The 17,885-nt window shown below is 39.1% G+C and overlaps 1 protein-coding gene across 1 annotated transcript in view; it reads right to left on the bottom strand.

Moving 5' to 3' along the window:
• ESR1 (estrogen receptor 1) overlaps positions 1-17,885 on the bottom strand; it is a 191,410-nt gene that overhangs the window by 5,015 nt on the left and 168,510 nt on the right. The window contains 3 exon segments of the mRNA XM_069010653.1: positions 2-213; positions 2,080-2,263; positions 8,841-8,974. Coding sequence (XP_068866754.1) covers positions 2-213; positions 2,080-2,263; positions 8,841-8,974 — 530 coding nt within the window.

A 17,885-nucleotide genomic window follows, 5' to 3' on the forward strand; every position in this document is an offset into this window, starting at 1 on the left:
TCCTCTTCTTTGCTGTTTACATAAAAAGACTGTAAGGAATGAGATGAAGCTGATGCCGTTGTCAGCTGACTTCGGTTCTCCTCTTCCATGGGTTCAGCACTCCTGGCTGCTGGGGCGTGCAGTCGGTGAGCGTCCAGCATCTCCAGCAAGAGATCATAGAGTGGAACTACATTCTTACACTTCATGTTGTACAGGTGCTCCATTCCTTTGTTGCTGTGTGTTGTGAGGAAACAACAGTTACTTTCCAAACATGCTATGGGGGGAAAAAAAAAGCTACCAGCTAAATAGTATTTGCTGGGTTCATATAAACCCTGTCTTGTCCAAAACAACTAACTTAGCAGTGCATTTGCTTTACACATCTGCTACAGTATAAGCAGAAGGTGGCACCTGCAAAGAACATTGCAGGCTGCCTGTGGTCAAGGTGCCTTCTAAAGGTGTCTCTTTTGCTCTTCTTTTCCTAAAAAGTAGCCTAGAGCACACAGACTCTTAACTTAGCCACTGTGACTTAAGAGGATGGGATGAATTTTGCCTTTTCCATAATAAAAAAGTATCCGTTTTCTTTCCTGGAAAATAAGCTCAATCAATTTCTTAGCAAAACTCACTTATAATAGTATCCATTCACAAAACTATGAAACAAAAATTAACTGTACTATACATCTGGAATTTTCTTAATTGTAAAAATTCTTCTTAGAGGGGGGAACAAAAGGATCATTAACACAAGGACAAAGAAACTCTACAAAATGACACAAGTTAAAAAAAAACACATACACACATCCCTTCACTTTTTCCCAAAGATCTGTGTATCAGTCCAGTAAAATCTGCATGTTTCAGCTTTAGTAGCTATGATGTGTTGTTTACTCTAATTTAAATTTTATTAGCTGAAATAATGAAAAGTTAAGTCTGTGTAACAATATCTCCTGTGCTTTCATAATTATAAAATCTATAGCATACCTTTGTAGAAATTTATCATGTTAACACCTCATCCATTGAGCAGCTGCCTTAAGAGGTAATTTGGGAGAATCATTTGCTGCAATTACTAACAGTGTGTCAGGCAGCTCACCTCTGATTAGCAAAAGGCATGTTCCTCTAGATTGGAATTTAGTAGCTCTGCATTTATGCCCATCCATACAATTCACATAATGATCCTAATCTCTTTTCTAAAGTGATTGGTAATCACGACACTTGGGAAAAGTGGCTACATAGAAGTGATAGTTTTATTAAATCTTATCTTCTAAGAGACTAAAGTTTGCAGAGCTAGGCTACTTCTACATTAATATTCTACTCAGTACTTTTCAAACACCTGTGTCCGGGTCTGGGGTCCTCACCCTGAGAAAAACTTAGACCTGTTAGAACAGGTTCAGAGCAGGGCCACAAAGATGATCCAAGGGCTGGAGCACCTTTCCTGTGAGGAAAGGCTGAGAGAATTTGGGTTGTTCAGCCTGGAGAAGAGAAGGCTCTGAGACCTTCCAGAAGCCTTCCAGTACTTGAAGGGGGCCTCAAAGAGAGCTGGAGAGGAACTTTTCACAAGGGCATGTAGTGACAGGACAAGGGAGGATGGCTTCAAATTGAAAGAGAGCAGGTTTAGATTAGGTACTAGGAAGAAATTCTTTACTGAGGGTAGTGAGGCACTAGAACAGGTTGTCCAGAGAAACTGTGGGTCCCCCATCCCTGCAAGTGTTCAAGGCCAGGTTGGATGGGGCTCTGAGCAACCTGATCTAAGTGGAAGGCGTCCCTGCCCATATCAGGAGGGTTGGAACTATATGTTCTTTAAGGTCCCTTCCAACCCAGGCCATTCTATGATTCTAAGACACACATAAGATTAAAAGCAGATACTTCTTACCCTAAAACTTTTAGCACTATTAAAACAAAAAGCAGAGGAAATGACATCCAGAAGAAACAAATGGGGTAAACATTTTAATGTGGAAAGCTGGAAAGCTTTTTTTTTTTTTTTTTTTTTTCTGTTACAGCCCTTCACACAGTTTGCACTCCCACCCATGAAGGAAAAGTGTGCATGTGCATTTGTGACACCTCTCTTGCATGGGCCCAGCACAGAAATGCTGACTATGTGCTTGCTCTCACCTCATGTGTCTGATGTGAGAGAGGATGAGGAGGAGCTGAGCCAGTCGTCTGTGTTGCTGCTGCAGAGAAAGGCCTGACTTAGCCATTAAGTGTATCAGAGTGTCTGTGATTTTATCCAGGACACGGTGAATATAGTCCTTCTCTTCCAGAGATTTCAAGGTGCTGGAAAGAAAAGTGTACACACCTAGAGTAGGAGGGAGAAAGAAAACAAACAAACCCCAGACAAAAATTACTTTGGTGGACTCAAGATATGCCTTGTGCTGCCTCTTAAGCTGTGTTAAACCATGGGATCTGACTGTGAGACAGCTCTCCTGCTTGGCAGCCAGGTCGCTGCTTTGAATGACCCTGGCGCATGGATTTGGTCACTGTGGGCAAAGCAGGAGGAGAAAGACAATGCCTCTTCCCTGCCTGGGTCCCACCAAGGTCTGTAGCAGGTGCTGGGTGACACCTGCAGCTAGACCTACCTGTGGGCTGTGCTCTTCGCTTGGTCACTTGGCTCTGAAACCTTCAGGAGATGCTATTCCCCTTGAGAGCTCTTTAATATTTACCAACCCAAGCTTTCAGCAGCTTTTGCCATTTTTTGTGCTGTATAGTATTTGATTTTTAGTGATTTTCTTATCAATCTAGAACTGAATAAAGTTACCGCGAAATATGTAAACAAAACCAGGGTTTGTTTATGGACGTTTGCCCCAATAAAATCCTCCCAACCAAGCAAGAGCCTGGAAAGGCTTCCTTCACCTGACTCTCCTTTAGAAACTGCGTCCAAATCAACTTGTGCAAATTTAGCTGTCTTGAATTGCTTACTACTGAAAGTGAGCAGCCTGAAGGTTTGGACCAGATAGAAATTTTTCCAGAGGACAAAACACCTTAAAACTCCCCCTCCAACAGCCCCTCTACATCACCTGTGACAGTCTCTAATCCAGGTCTAAGAGCTTTTGCCAGTGCTAAATCTTGGGAGCATGGAGCACATCAGCTTTCAAAATGGGAAAGTCTAAACTATTTTGGGCTGTTTTATCTTGATTTTTTTCTGGACAACAACACACAGCCAATGTGAATCAGGTCACAACAACACTGTGCTGCCAAAAGAGAGCAGTTGTACTCAGCATCAGTTTTTAAATCTTTTGGACTGAACCAATAACTCTAAACAGGTCGTACTGCCATAATCCAGCCCTGAGGCACCAGAAGTTTAAGATGTACATACGGTAATGCAATCAAACTGGCTTCATGGTCCTGTGTCTATAATAGCCTTGACAAATCCTGTGCTTTGGCCCTTCTGCATCAGTTCATGGAGCCAAGAAGAGATCTGGATTTTGTCTTTGGAAAAAAATGGTTTCTGGAATTATGTTTCATTCTGCTTTTCTTTAAAGCATCATATACAGCAGAATATGGAATTCAATTAGTGTTATTAAGAATAAAAGACACACAGACACTAGCATGCACACAGACAGACAGACATACATGCTCTAGCTTGTTTACACTGTTTGCAGCCTTGAGGCCACCACTGGATTTGAAGATAACAATTCTTTGCTGTGCATCTGAGCAGCTGGGGAGCTGAGATGTTTTTTAACATCTTCTTGGCCTACCTCACCTCCTCCCATCATCTGGGTACTTGAAGGACTTGACACCTAGAACTACTGTAAACTGCAATTATCTTTTATGATTTTGGGTCTTCTGTACTAAAAGGAAATGTAAATGTGTTTGTGAATGTGAATGTCTCTGGGAAAAAGTAGTAAGAAACTGCTTTAAAAACCCAAAAGGATAGCTCAAACACAGCACAACCTCTGAAAATCGTCAGTCAGAGTTCTTAATTTTGGTAATCAATATTGCTTCAAATTTGATATAAATAGTATGGTGGCCTCTTTTCTCACAGAGCTTTTCATAACTATTATTATTTTCACTGAAATTAATTCACAAAACAGAAACTGGTCCTGGGCTTTTTTCAGCTGAATCTTTCTCAGCTGACTCTGAACCACCCTCACATGTGCCCATCGACAATACAAGGCTCAATAGCTTACCTGTAGGGGCAAGATTCTTAAATATTACTGACAAAACACAATCCACTAGAAGGAAATATTAATCTTATAAATGCACCCTCCAGAGCGGTTTACTTCAGACACAGGAACCTATTGTGCTCTTGCAGCAATACCCCATAACTTCATATTACTGAAACTAGTAAAAGAAAAGAATCTTTCAGGAGGAATTTTTTCTCACCTAGGTCTAGTCTAAAAGCTATTAAAAACTGTAAATCAAAAAAGCATTCCCCAATAACTGTAGAGAATTCAGGCAATTGCCAGTCAATAACTGCCAAGGGAAATTATGTTAGGTTTTCCCTTCTACACCCTCATGGTGATTGCTCCTGCCCCAGGCCACTGACCAGAGATTTCCCAAAAAGAAATGGTGGCTATCACACACTCATACACATCCAAGCAGAGTTTTCAAAGGAGGGTGCAGAAAACTGCCTTAGCAAAGTGAAATTTAACAGTCTCAAAACCCTTTCCAAGCCTAAATTTAATAGCTACCAGGTTGTTTTCCAGCTCTTTCTGTAGGTCAGTATTGTGAAACATAACAGGTGCAAGAACAGAGAAAGCACCACCCTACAACCAAGCAAGGCCTGTTGGTCCATGCCCATAACACACACCAGAACACGATCCCTTGGGGACTGCAGTGCTACCATGCCAGCCCTTACATTGATATAATTTTGTATCTTTCACCATATATAATTATATATTTGTTGCATGTTACTGTAGAAGAGAATGCCCTCAACATCTTTTCTGTCACAATAAACCCTACTTTAAATATTTTTAGATTTAGAGTTCAGGCTCACAAAGCAATACCCAAGGCTCTCCTTCTTCCACTATGCCCCATTGCTCTGAAGCTGTAGCAAGACAGGCTGAGCATATGAGGAAATTTGTCTCCGTACCATGCACTCCTGGAATCATCCAGCCCCCAAAATAAAGAAATAAATAAGAAGGACAATTTAACAGGAATTGAAAAACATCAGGAGAAAAGAATAACAAGCTGTCATGTGGAGCAATTTATCAGGAGGTCTACAGTATGCATCACATTAGCCAGATCTTTCCATCTCTATGGACTAACCAGCTAACTAATTAGGTAAATCAGCTGCTAAGGCAGATGTGACCTACATCTTCATGTCAAAATGAAAGCCTGTTGCTTTGCCACATAACGCCACTCCTCTTCTCCAATATACTCAAAAGTAAAACATCTGGCATCATGTTGCCTTTTCATGTTTCTAATACTTATTTTCCAATGTTACGTAACAGCCCTTTAATATTGAGCTGAATGTGGTTTTCAAAAATACAAGTTTGTTTTTTTAGTCAAAAGATTTATTGCTGCAGCTTTAGAGGGGCACCTTCAGGTTTGTTGTTTAGCAGGGAGACAGTGATGTCTTTGTTGTTACAGACATACTGTCACCTTGGTATTTCAGGAAAAATGTGGAGGTAACGTAAGAATATACCTTGGTTTATAAACAAAACCTTCCATCCTTTCCACAATCACTGAGCAAAACTAAAAAAAAAAAAAATTGCATTTTGTCCAAAACCACATGGAAAAGGAGTGTAAAGTTATTAAACGGCCTTGAAAGATGTTGCAAAAACAGGAATGTCCAACAAAGGCAATAAACAACACTACTTCATGTGAAGAGACTACCAGATGTCCAAGGATTTAATAAAGAAACGTTTGCGTACACTCAATGAATTAAATCCACACAAAGCTTTAGAATGAAAATGCAGACTGCTTTTAAACATGACATGTAGCATAATTAGTCCTATTTGTTTAATTAATCTCCTTGTTTAAATCATTTTGAGATCTGCTGGTTTAATCACATGAATATATAATACAGACAGCATAATAAGCCAAAAATTCATTGTGTGTTTATCTGCTGTTTCTTTTAGCAGAAGATTTGTGAATATTTACATATGCACTCACAGAAAGAATCCAGGTTAAGGCAGGCTTGGAGGTCATCTAGTTCATCCTCTTGCTCAAATAGTGGTAGCTTCAGGGTTAGATCAAGCTGCCCGGAGCTTTTTCCAGCTGAGTTCTGTGTATTTCCAAGGACTAAGATCCTACCATCTTTCTGGTCAACCTGTCCCAGTGCTAAACCTCTCACTGGGTAGAGTTTTTGTTCTGTTTATCTGGTCAGGATCTGCCTTGCTGTGGCTTTTCTCCATTGCAGATTGTCCTTTCCTCTTGCACCTCTTAGAAGGGTCTGGCCCTGGCTTCTCCATAACCTGTTCATGAGCTCTCTGAGGGCTGCAGAAAGACCCTCCTTTAGGCTCCTATTTCCCAGGATGAACCAACTCAGGTCTCTCAGCCATGTGCTTCAGAGCACATCATGTTTCATATCTGTCCAACAACTTATGTAAGGAGTCTGCCTACATTCTGTGAAGTGAAGCATCTCCAGAAGACATTTTAGAGCATCTATGCCAAACACACAACTCTTACACATACCCCAAATTATGCTACTTATCTCTGTCTTGCAGCCTCTTAATTTGAGCATCTAGAGGGTCTGACAGTAAGAAACTTGTATCCACATTCCCAATTAATTTGGTTTGTTATAGGAATACAAATACTGAAATGTACCTTTATGCATAAAGGTAATGATATGCAATACAGACACACATTCTGTGGCCCCATATACACAGAATTTACAGTGTATCAGAAATACTGCATTGAGGGCAGTCTGTAAAGCAGACTAACACATCACGATCTGTGTAACAATGGTATAAGTTGCTTTCATTATGATCCTGTAACAGCTCAGCTGAACCATGTCCTCTAATCTATCCCTATCAAGACTCTCGTAAAAATGCCAGACTTCTGAGCAGCTATAAACTTACATTTAGTGTAAAAAAAAAAAAAGCCACAGCCAAAATCAGATCAGTCATCAGATCAAGTCTGATGCTCTGCCATGAAGAGCACCACCGATTTGAACTTGCTGAATATGAACCTTGAAGGATAATATCTCCTAGTTGCACTCAGTGGTCCCATCTCTCCTACACACAGAAGAAAATTTGTCTCTGATTATCACTGACTTCACTTGCTGTATTTTTTTTTCTTCACTCTTTTTCCTTAGGGGAATCTTGTAACAAAAAAATCCCATTAACACAGTGAGATGTGCTTATGATGGATAGCTGGTGATGCCTGGCAGAGCTTTGTCTAAATAACAAATTTCTTTTTCTGGATCAATACTAAATACAACAGCGGCACAAAATTTCTCTACAGCATGACTTAAATTCTTCATGTTCAAGACATGAACATCCAATTAGTTTTATTCAAACTTCGAGGGTTTTTTTCTAATTTAAATTCAAAATTTTTATAAATCAATTACATATTTTAGATTTATTTAAGAATTTAATTACCTTTGAATATATTAGCTAAAATTTTGGAGCAGACTCACTTTCCAGGAAGAATATTTAACTCTAGGAAATATTTTGTTATAATTATCAGTGCAGTAAAAGGAAAATAAAATGTCAAACAGTAATTACAATTACCCTATCCAGGCAACTAAGGTAAGAACAAAACCCCTTCATTCCTAACATGCCACTTGCTTGCCTCAAATGTTACTTCTTGGCAATTGGCAACAACCAAAACAAAACCTGAACCCCATTCATATCTCATAGAACATACATAAAGGGTTTTATATTAGATTATATAAGTACATAATTTTGCTTGAACTTTGAGACCACATTCAAGCTTCCATAAAGAAAAAGGCCTGAGCAGTAAAGCAAAGTCTGTTGCGTTTACAGTTAGCCTTTGATGTGAATATCTTAAATTTGTTTTGCCCGCAATTTGGGCAAGTGATCTGTTAGACAACTGGATAAAAAGGACATAGAGCCCTCTACATCTGTTTTCTCTAGAGGCTGGTACCATCTATAAGTTCAAATGCAACAGGAAAAGGGGAGAACAAGTGGGTAAATTCCCAGCATTGGGAAACTGGCATCTTTAGTCACCAGGTAACAGCTCAGCAGAGAACTGCATCTAAAATTTTTACTTTGGTGCCTACATTATTATTCTAGATATCTATCATTTCCACGAGAACACCATGGGTCTCATTTCTGCATACACGAAATTAATTGTCTGGAGATTTTTTCTCATTTCAAACAGAAAAGAGTCCTCTGGTGTACAACAGAAGTTGCTTCACATGCTTCAATTTAAATATTCTTGTTTCAATCATCTCATGTACAATTCAAATCATCTAACCTTACATATTTGTATCTATACTTAACACTTGTTATCTAGTCATCTATTTTTGAAGTGTACTTCAGCATGAGATTTACAGCCAAAAACTATAAAGGAAGTGGAAAGTGATTATGTCAGATTTAGATGCCTATAATTTAATATAAACTAAACCACAATAAACTCAAGCATATTTTTTACCTTATTTCCTTTTATTTTGCCATGACCTAAGCACTGCAGTTTGGCATTGCCTTTGGCTGCCTTCGGTGTCTTGTAAGAGTTTTAAGACCCGCCAGCATCTGGTTCAAAGCACTGCTCTGATCACCCTCCCCATCAGCTGCACACAGTGTGTCAGCTACTCACTGCATCCATTTGCTGGGTCCCACCTACATCACTGGACAGGCTCAGCCGCTTCCACCCCTGCCTGGTGGTCCTGCCTGTGTGTGTGTTGAAAACCCATTTCCATTGCTGCTGTCCCAAAATGAAAATGCCACTAAGGACAGCGCAGTGTTCAACTACATGCAGAAGTGGCCACAAATACCCGAGTGACAGCAAAGCACACAACTTACCAGAATTGAGCAGGATGATGGACTTAAGGCACACGAATTCCTCCCCTTGAAGGTTCATCATGCGAAACCGAGCAGCAGTAGCCAGGAGCATGTCAAAGATTTCCACCATGCCCTCTACACATTTCCCTTGATTCCTGTGTGAATACCATCAATGGGGAGATATTCACAGTTTAAAGCCGGTGGTACCATGAGTTTTTCATCCCCTTGCACCAATACCCTCCAATTTGATTTCATCAGCTCACAAGCAAGCGAGTGACTTCCTACTCTGTGCACATTTGATATATGTGTGATTACAAAAGCACTGTTCTCAGTATCCCATGTAAAATAAATAAACAATTAAGTACCATATTTTTAAAAAAATCAATTTTGGGAACTCATCACAAAGGCATTACTGAGGTAGAACATTTGGAATTGATTCAACCAAATCTTTATATTGAGGAACAGATTTGTTTAAAACTGCATTTTGATTTATTTGTGTGTGTGTGTGTGTGTGTGTGTGTGTGTGTGTGTGTGTGTGTGTGTTCTGCTGCTGTTACTTTGTTTCTTTTTTCTTTTCTTTTTTCCTTTTAATTGAAACAGTCCCAGTTCTTTACATTTCTCCCTCCCTAGCCGTTCGCACTTCTTTCTAGCTGGCCATGGAACCTTTAATGTTCCAACACTCTTCTCTCCATGTCTGATGTCAACATCATGCCTCCTTAAGCTTATTCATGAGCTCAAGAAGGACTGAGAAGGCCAAAATCTTGTCTGCATGACTAATGAAAACTATCAGTTCACTCCACAAATCAAGTAACTTTTTACACTGCAGCATTAAACGAAGCTGAAGTTTGGGAAATCTTAAGGTGTTCGTTAGTAATGGCAATTAACCACCTCCTGCTTACAATAATAGGCATTCCCACTCACTAATTTTCATCTTGCCCACCCAACCTGCAGCTGAAGAAGCAATGCAGATTTTAGTTATTTTTTGTGAAAATTTAGTCTGCAGATCTTTTGGCCATTTCCATTACTACCTATAACAAGAACTATCTACTTTTACTTTTATTAGGCCTTCCTGAATGAAATTTTAATATATTAGACTTAAGGAGTGATCAGATCTGCTGTTTAGAAATAGAACACTTTTTAGATATGGCTTTCATGAACAAAATTATGAAGATCATTGCTATAGGAAAATGCAAAAGAAATTTCAAATTAATAGACTGTAATTTATAACACGAAACAGACCAGGCATGTCCTAATTTCATTTCGACTAGAAACCTACCAGTATAGAGACACCAGGCTCAAGTCTGTATTAAGACTTGCTATTGAGAACCTGTAGCTGATGTCTGAACCCACACCAGACCCTCAGACAAACCAGACATCTTCCCTTCTGATTGCAGACTGAGAAACTTCTTTGCACCTCTCAATCATATCTAAACCAAAAACTGAGTCAAAGAAGGAGTGGGGGTATCTGTGAACAGTTGTGCACCCATTTCCTTAGAAGTTCAAATCCCTTTGAAGTTTAATTTGGTGCTTTAACTAAAATCTACATCTCCCTTATCCAAAGCAGTGTCTACAAATCAGTGACTGTGGAATATGACAGAAGTTATTTCAGCTGCTTTCAAAGCAGGACAATATGGAGAAAATGAAGTGAGAGATACTCCCTTAAAACACTCACTAGGTTAAACTACGGCAATGCTTGAAAACCTGGGGTCTCAAGCAAGTTTTCCAGTAACTGTTACAACATCACACATCAGCTGATTTTTCTGTCAGAAAGACATGATCCAGCCTTGGCAATGGAAGTAGTAAAAATGTATGTTTAATAAGGAGAATGGGTTGCACCTTCTCACTTCAGGTCCCTATGGACTACCAGGCAGTTGCATGCTGAGCACTCCTGAGAACTGCTTAATTTTTCCTAATCCTTTCACTAGCACTTAGCTCAGAGCTAGATTTCCATTGTGTGGCAGGCAGCTGGTCACTGCAACATTTGGCAATTCAACTTTTATGGGCTTTTCCTTCTTTAAAAAAATTTGATGAAGAAACTGTGGTTTAAACTATGGTAGCATTTTGTGTATGACCAGCAACTTTGATATTTCCCATATTAGGTTCCCACAGATGATGGTAACAAGTGCAGTGTAAAATGTAAAATCTGAAAAACTGAATTGGGTGTATTCAAGTATATTCTACCTCCGTTTAGACATCAATAAAATCAACAAAATTCAAGTATATTTAATAGCATCACTGTCAAATAAAAAACTCAAAATCAGACAGAAGATAATGAACAAGTGCTATTACCTCAAAATAATTTTTATGTGCTAAAATTTAAAACATATGGAAGTAAAACACACATTAATTTTTACATCGGGACAAGTTCTGATGCTCCTGATACACTATATTTGCCTACAACTAGAGAAAGATTAATTTCCTCTCTATAGAGTTTAGCACAGAGGACTCGAATCCTTTAGTAGTTTTGCACTAACTTAAATAATGCCCCAATAAAGGTAAGTTTAAGAATTTAGTATTTCAGGATTTTGCAGAAATGAAAAGTTTCTGTGGACCATAAAACAAATGACCCATATTAGATAAACCCCTCATCTTCATGTCTGAGTGCTGTCACTCAGTCATATCTGTCATATTTGTTTGGTTCTTAGAACCTACAAAACTACCGCAGCCAATAGTTCAAAATATTACACAGTCTGAAAAAAATTGCAAAATTTTTATGTCTAAGTTAAATCATTTGAATTAAAGGTCTTAAGTGACTGCATAGAAGTTCTATGTGCATTAACTTTAGTAGGTCTATAGAATCTCAGCATCATTCAGGCCAGAGGGCAATGCAGGATGACTTTAGTCCAACCTCCCACTTAAAGTGGGGTCAGCTCACTCAAGGCTTTATGCAAGGCTGGTCTTGAAAATCTCCAAGGATGGAGACTGCACAACCTCTCTCAGCTTAATTATTTTCATCGTCATGCTTTTTTCCTCCCCTATATCTAGTCAAAACCTCCTCTGCTTCAATTTATTACTCCTGTTTGTCAGTCTCCCATCAGGCATTTTAACAAAGAGCCTTGATAACCTCCTTGTAGATTGTAGGTTAGGCTGACTTAAAAGCCCTTTCTCCTCCAGGCAGAACAAATCCACTTCTCCCAGCCATAAGGCATGGAGTCTGGCCTTGGTGGCTCTCCACTATGTTTACTGAAGTTTATTAATACATTTCCTGTAATAAGCAGCACAAAGCTGGATGTGGTATTCCAGATAATGAGTGCCAAATAAAAGCAGGATAATGGCTTTCCTCCCTCTAATGCCTACGCTACCACTGATAGTGGTAGCAGTACCAGGGCTATTCCACTGTATGCAGGAATAAGAATCTAGATTTTATTAAAGTCTTGTTGAAAACCTAGATACCAGGACTGCCTTTTACAGAAGCACAGGGAGGGTCAAGTAAAAATTAATAATGAAGGGTGCTTGGGTGAAGGGAACAGGGACTCAAGGACTCAATAGATGTTCTCATCAAACTTTTCATTCAAAGGGAAACACAAAATAAGACAGATGCACCCATCAAAACAAAGTCTGACTGTGTATTTATCTCTCTGTCTTCTTTTACTGTGGTGCTTTGTCGGGGTCCCTTCCATGCAGCCCTGGGAGAGGGGCCCTGAGGGGATAGACATGGGGTTTCCCTGCCCCTGGTCAGCCTCGTTCCCATTGTTTGGTTTGTGTTTCCCTGCGCGGGCAGGGAGCCTCGGCCCAGACCATGAGAGTTCCTCAGCAGAGCCCGGCCATGCGGCTGGAGAAATAAACATCTCTGAAACATCTACCAAGAATCTGTCCATAGATATTTCCTTTCCACGGGACTCCTGGTTTGTTATAGGCAGGTTACAGTATCCCTGCTGTAACAGTGCTTCATTTGGTGAAAAGGGACTACCAAGAACAGATGGGATCCACAAGGCTAGGAGAGAGAATATCACCTTCACAAATGGACTTAGTAACTTGGTCATGAAGCCTCTAAACAAGGCTTGGAAACAGGATGTGTTTCCTTACGAAACGGGGGAGGTATCGCCGAGAGAAAACTGCAAGGACAATATTCACACCCCCAGTCAGGAAGGAGGACCTTCACAGACTTAACTCAAATGCCAGTGCTCTGACACAGGAGGAGAATACTAAGTCTGCACACAGACTTCCAAACAATAGATGACCTTTATATACATTAATGTATTCTATATAAACCAGTTCTATTAATAGACATTGATAAAAGCTTTCTTCTCCAATGTAAAGCAATGCACTAAAACAGCTTAAGGAAGTGGGATGTCAGGAAAGCTCCATCTGTAAGGTTTAAAGACCAAATCAAGAACATCTATTGGGATGCTTTAAATGCTGCCAGACAGTCTTTACAGGGCTATTTAACTAACAGAGGATTCCACCTTTTCTTAATGATCTGCTTTATCAGTCATTAAAAGATGAGGAAATTGTTATCAGCAGAGAAATTTTACTTCAGACCATCCTGCATTTAACCAGTAATACCAAGGGAGTGTGGAAAAGGCTGGGGGAAAAGTAAGCAGGAAAAAAAATAAAATCTGAAAAAAATTAACCCCAAAGCTCTAGAACAAAACAGCAATCTGCAAAGAACAGGAGTCAAAGAAAAAGAAGAAGCTACCAAGTGTAAAGTAAATCACAGTGTCAGATGCAAATCCTGCTGTTAAAGAGAAATACCTATTGTTCTGTCAGTATCCAGGAGATTAAATAGCATTTTGCTTTGGAAAAAATGTTGTTTTAATCACAGCAATCAAGCTTGTACCTTCACAAAAATCAACCATTAAGTGGTAGGTGGTCATGAAGTTGTGAGCTTCAGAAAGGGACAGATTAATTATATCAGGGCTTGTTCTATATTTCTGTTGTGTTGTTTCTGTGTGTTTTTTTGGTTTGGGGGTTTGGGGTTTTTTAATTGACTTGTTCATAAGCCTTTAGAGGTAGCAACATCTTTTGCTCATCCCATGTCTCCCTGAATACTGGCTTTCAGTTAACACACCCTGGGGAACTTCACAGACTACAGTCAATGGCTGGTATTACAACCTCCTCTTCCTGGAGTGTACTGTCAAGAGCCCTTTGTTTCTTATTCAATATAAGCTTAAGAACAAAGATTTGGGTCAATTGCTGGCTAAAATGTATTCAAAAGTTATAAAATTAGGCCAAGATTTAGAAGTCATCATTGACAAATATTGGCAATAAATAAGAAGTAGCACATTCATCAATAAAACATAAATAAATAAAAATCTATTTTGAAGTTATTTTCACCTAGAGTTAGTCACAGAATACCAGAGCTGCTGATACTGCATAGATTGTCTGGAAATCATCTAGTTCAGTGGCCCTGCTCAGACCTATATATTGTTGGGTTTTCAGTATCTCCAAGGATTGAGACTCCAAAACCTCTTGTCCTGTCACTGAGGAGAATCTTCCACCGCCTTCTTCATTTCCCTACCTCCATCAGATATTTATCAGCTCTGAGTCTTCTCAGACTCTCCTTGTATGAGAGTTGTTCCAGTCCATTCTTTGTGGCCCTTCACTGGTCTCAGTCCAGTATGTACATGTCTGTCTTGTACGGAGTAGCTCAGAACTGGACACAGCACACCAGATTTGCCACAGCGTGTCTGAGCAGTGAGAGATCATCTCCCACCTCTAGATGCTGCTAAAGCTTTCCCTAATGCAGTCTGGGAGCAGAGAACTGCTGGCTCAGAGGGCACACAGTTGTGCTGAATGCCTAGAAAATTTATGGAATTTCCCCCACCATGGTGTCCTCGAGGCAATTCTGTATTTATGTGCGTGCACATGCTTAGGGAGGTTTCCCACTAGTAAGTTTTGCTGATTATGTCTTTCCTGTCCACATCATCCTGGTTTAAAGCTTCCTCACCAGGTTGGCCAGTCTGTGGAAATCATGCTTTTGCCCCACTTTACAGTATTGATTTCATCTCTTCCTAGACATCCTTGATCCTCACAGCAGGTTCCATGATAAAAAAGTTGAATCCCTGTAGTTGACATCAGCTATGCAACCAGTTGTTGCCCTGCAGGATCTGTCCATTCTGCCTCAAGCCCTTTCTCCACAGCAGCCCCCATGGACTGGACCACCTGGGCTTTCACATGCTTGGCACTTGTCCTCAGAGCCAGGTAGCCAACCAAGTGTCTTTTCTGACTGGATGACCAGAGGATCATCCACCTAGGTAGATAGGGTAAGAGTACACTACACATTTGAGCAGTGGTCAATCAGGTCTGAAACACAATGAGCTACTAAGTACCTTTAAAAGATTTTTCTCTTTGTAAAATATAATGTGAAATGGATCCACAAGCATGCCAGATAGGAAAAAATCCCTAAAATGCTGCTATAATAGTTCTAAGAAAACTGATCATTTTTTGGTCACATTTAAGGCATTTAGATTAGAAAATTATTATAAAGGCTCTCAATTTGGGAATAATTAAGCTACAATAATTGGCCAAAGAAAAGTTATTCTGATTTACAGGAGAGTCTTTTTTCCTTTAGTTTATATTCAGTATGAATCACCATAAACCCAAAAAGCATTTCAAAATTCTCTTCATGTCAGAAATGCAAAGAAAGTTTGATTGTGTAATTAAACAGCATCACAATACAATGTGGCCTAGAACTGGGGCCTAAGCTTCCAAGGTCAGGGTTCTTAGATGAACACGTAATCTCATAATTTGTGTAGGGACAATCTTGAACCCAGAATTATTTAATTTTCTCTGAGAACTTCTTTCCTGTGCCTATAAATCCCCCAGGGAATCTAGCAGTTGGAAACTGTGAAGATGTAAAGATCATAATGAGAGAGGGCTTTCCTTTTTTGGTTTTTTTTTTAAGAATTCATCACTTTGAGCATCACCCAGAATTTCCCCAGACTCTGGAAAAATCTTCCTGATTTTACATTTAAGTTGTTCAAGTTACAGAATTGCGCAGTCTTTGAATTTTGTTCAGAGACAGTGAAGACTGATCTCCAATAAATAGACATTCATATTTCATTCTTTTAAGTTTTATAATTCTGTCTCTTGTAATAAGTTGGGTGGGTTTTTTTTTTCATTCTACAGGGTCTACAGTACAGTAATACATCTCAAAATCAAAGCATGAAGTGAAAGATGAAAGAGAAATTTAATTACTTGAAGAGATTCCTTAACTCTCTACAAATTAATCCATTCAGCTCTATCAAGTAAGTAGCCTAGTGACAAGATGATTTTTTGAGCTGGGTTTTCTGGATGGAATCTATTGCTGTTAAAGATATGATGAAAAGTAAATGTACAATTGCTTTTCAAATCCATTTGAAAGGGCAAATTTGGATATACTTGTTGCCTATGGGCTTTTCCAATTTGAAATAAATACAAGCAGAAGGTCACTAAAGAAGCATCCTGAATAAAGCACTTATGATCACTTTGCTTCAATTTTTCTAATAAATCAATGGTAATTAAGGCATGCACAATTACACAGTGCCAAGTGAAATGTTGTGCATTTACTCAAGTGACAGACAAGTGTGGTGTCCTCAGACATTTGGAACAAGTTGAGGGACTAGTAAAACATACTCAGATTTCATCTTGATGCTCTTCTATTGTATCTAATTTTCTGTCTGACAAAATATCTGCATAAATAACTTAAAACATTATTTTCAGATATAGTGAGAAAAGTTCAGAAAAAGAGCCATGAAAGCAGTAAATTATTCAGCTATCCTGTCACACAGTGAATGCTGTAAGCCTTTTTGTTATTTGTGTTAGTTGCAGTTTAAAGAGATCCACGGCCTCCTGCCATTGCTCAATACAAAAGTCAGTAAAAGGAAAAGTCTTCAGTTTATTCAGAGAGAATGAAAAATCTTCATCAAGCACCAGAAGTGGAAGTGAGTAACTCTCCCAATTAAAACCAACCCTGAAAAACAGACTACCTTTCTCCACAAAACCAAGGAAAAAACCTGATAGAAACAGGGAAATACTGACTACATTGAACTGAAATTTTGTAAGTCCCTAGACAGATTTTTTTTCTGCAAGAGATTTTTTACAATTGTGATAAGAAAATAACAGTAGAAAATAACGTGAAGACAGCCGTACTGTCTTGTATCAAAGGTAAATTTAGCTGAGGGCTAAGCACACAGGCATTTGGATCTGCAGGTTTCAAGTGACTACCTCTAGTGCTGGGCTGGAAGAGGTAATATGGATTATCTCATATCTTCTCAACGTGCTCATGACTTTATACAACTCCTGTCATCTTTACTTTGTTCCCCTTCTTCTAATGAGCATCACAGGTAGAGAAGTCAGTCTATTTAGTTATTCTTTGTAGCAAAGCTCATATCTCTATTTAATTGCCTGTGCAACACCTCTGCGTACCTCTTCTATTCCTTCAATATTACTGTCAAGACAAAGAAAATCAGAAAGGCACAGTTTTCCAAGCACAGATGAAACACAGAATTAAACAGAGGAATGACAATGATCTGTATTATCTCTATTTCCTGTTGTAAAGATTCTTGGGGAGAAGGAAAGCTGCAGTCGCATTACTTTTTGACTACTGGCAAACAAAGAACTGCTGGTTTTATAGAACTAATTGCTGGTTAACAGTGAGATGGAAAGATCAACTCAGAATGCAGTTTAGGAAGATCAGAATTATTATTCTCCTATATACATTAGTTCACTCCTGTCTACATAAAATTTGGAACTTGTTTAATACTTTTTGGAAATCCAGCAAGATGTCTCCCATCTACTTGCTTGTTAATTTCTTAAAGGACTTCAGTGTATTCATGGCTTCCTCTACCAAAATGCATGGTGACTCTTTTACATCATGTTCATTCAACTTCAGCCAATTCTCTTTTTTAGATGGCATCCCATCAGTTTCTTTACTGTGGTCACCAGGCTTCCTTTTAAAAATGCAGCACTGCATTTCCCATTTTGCTGGTACTGAGAATGTTTCAAGTGAGATTCAGCAATCCAGCTACTTCTATCATGAGTTTCTCTATAATTATGTTTCAAGCCTTTGAGTAACCTGGGATCAGCATGATATGTGAATGCAACAAATCCTGTAAAAATATAGTAAAATATGACTTTCTTATT

The sequence above is a fragment of the Aphelocoma coerulescens genome, chromosome 3 (genome assembly GCF_041296385.1).
Source record: "Aphelocoma coerulescens isolate FSJ_1873_10779 chromosome 3, UR_Acoe_1.0, whole genome shotgun sequence".
NCBI lineage: Eukaryota > Metazoa > Chordata > Aves > Passeriformes > Corvidae > Aphelocoma > Aphelocoma coerulescens.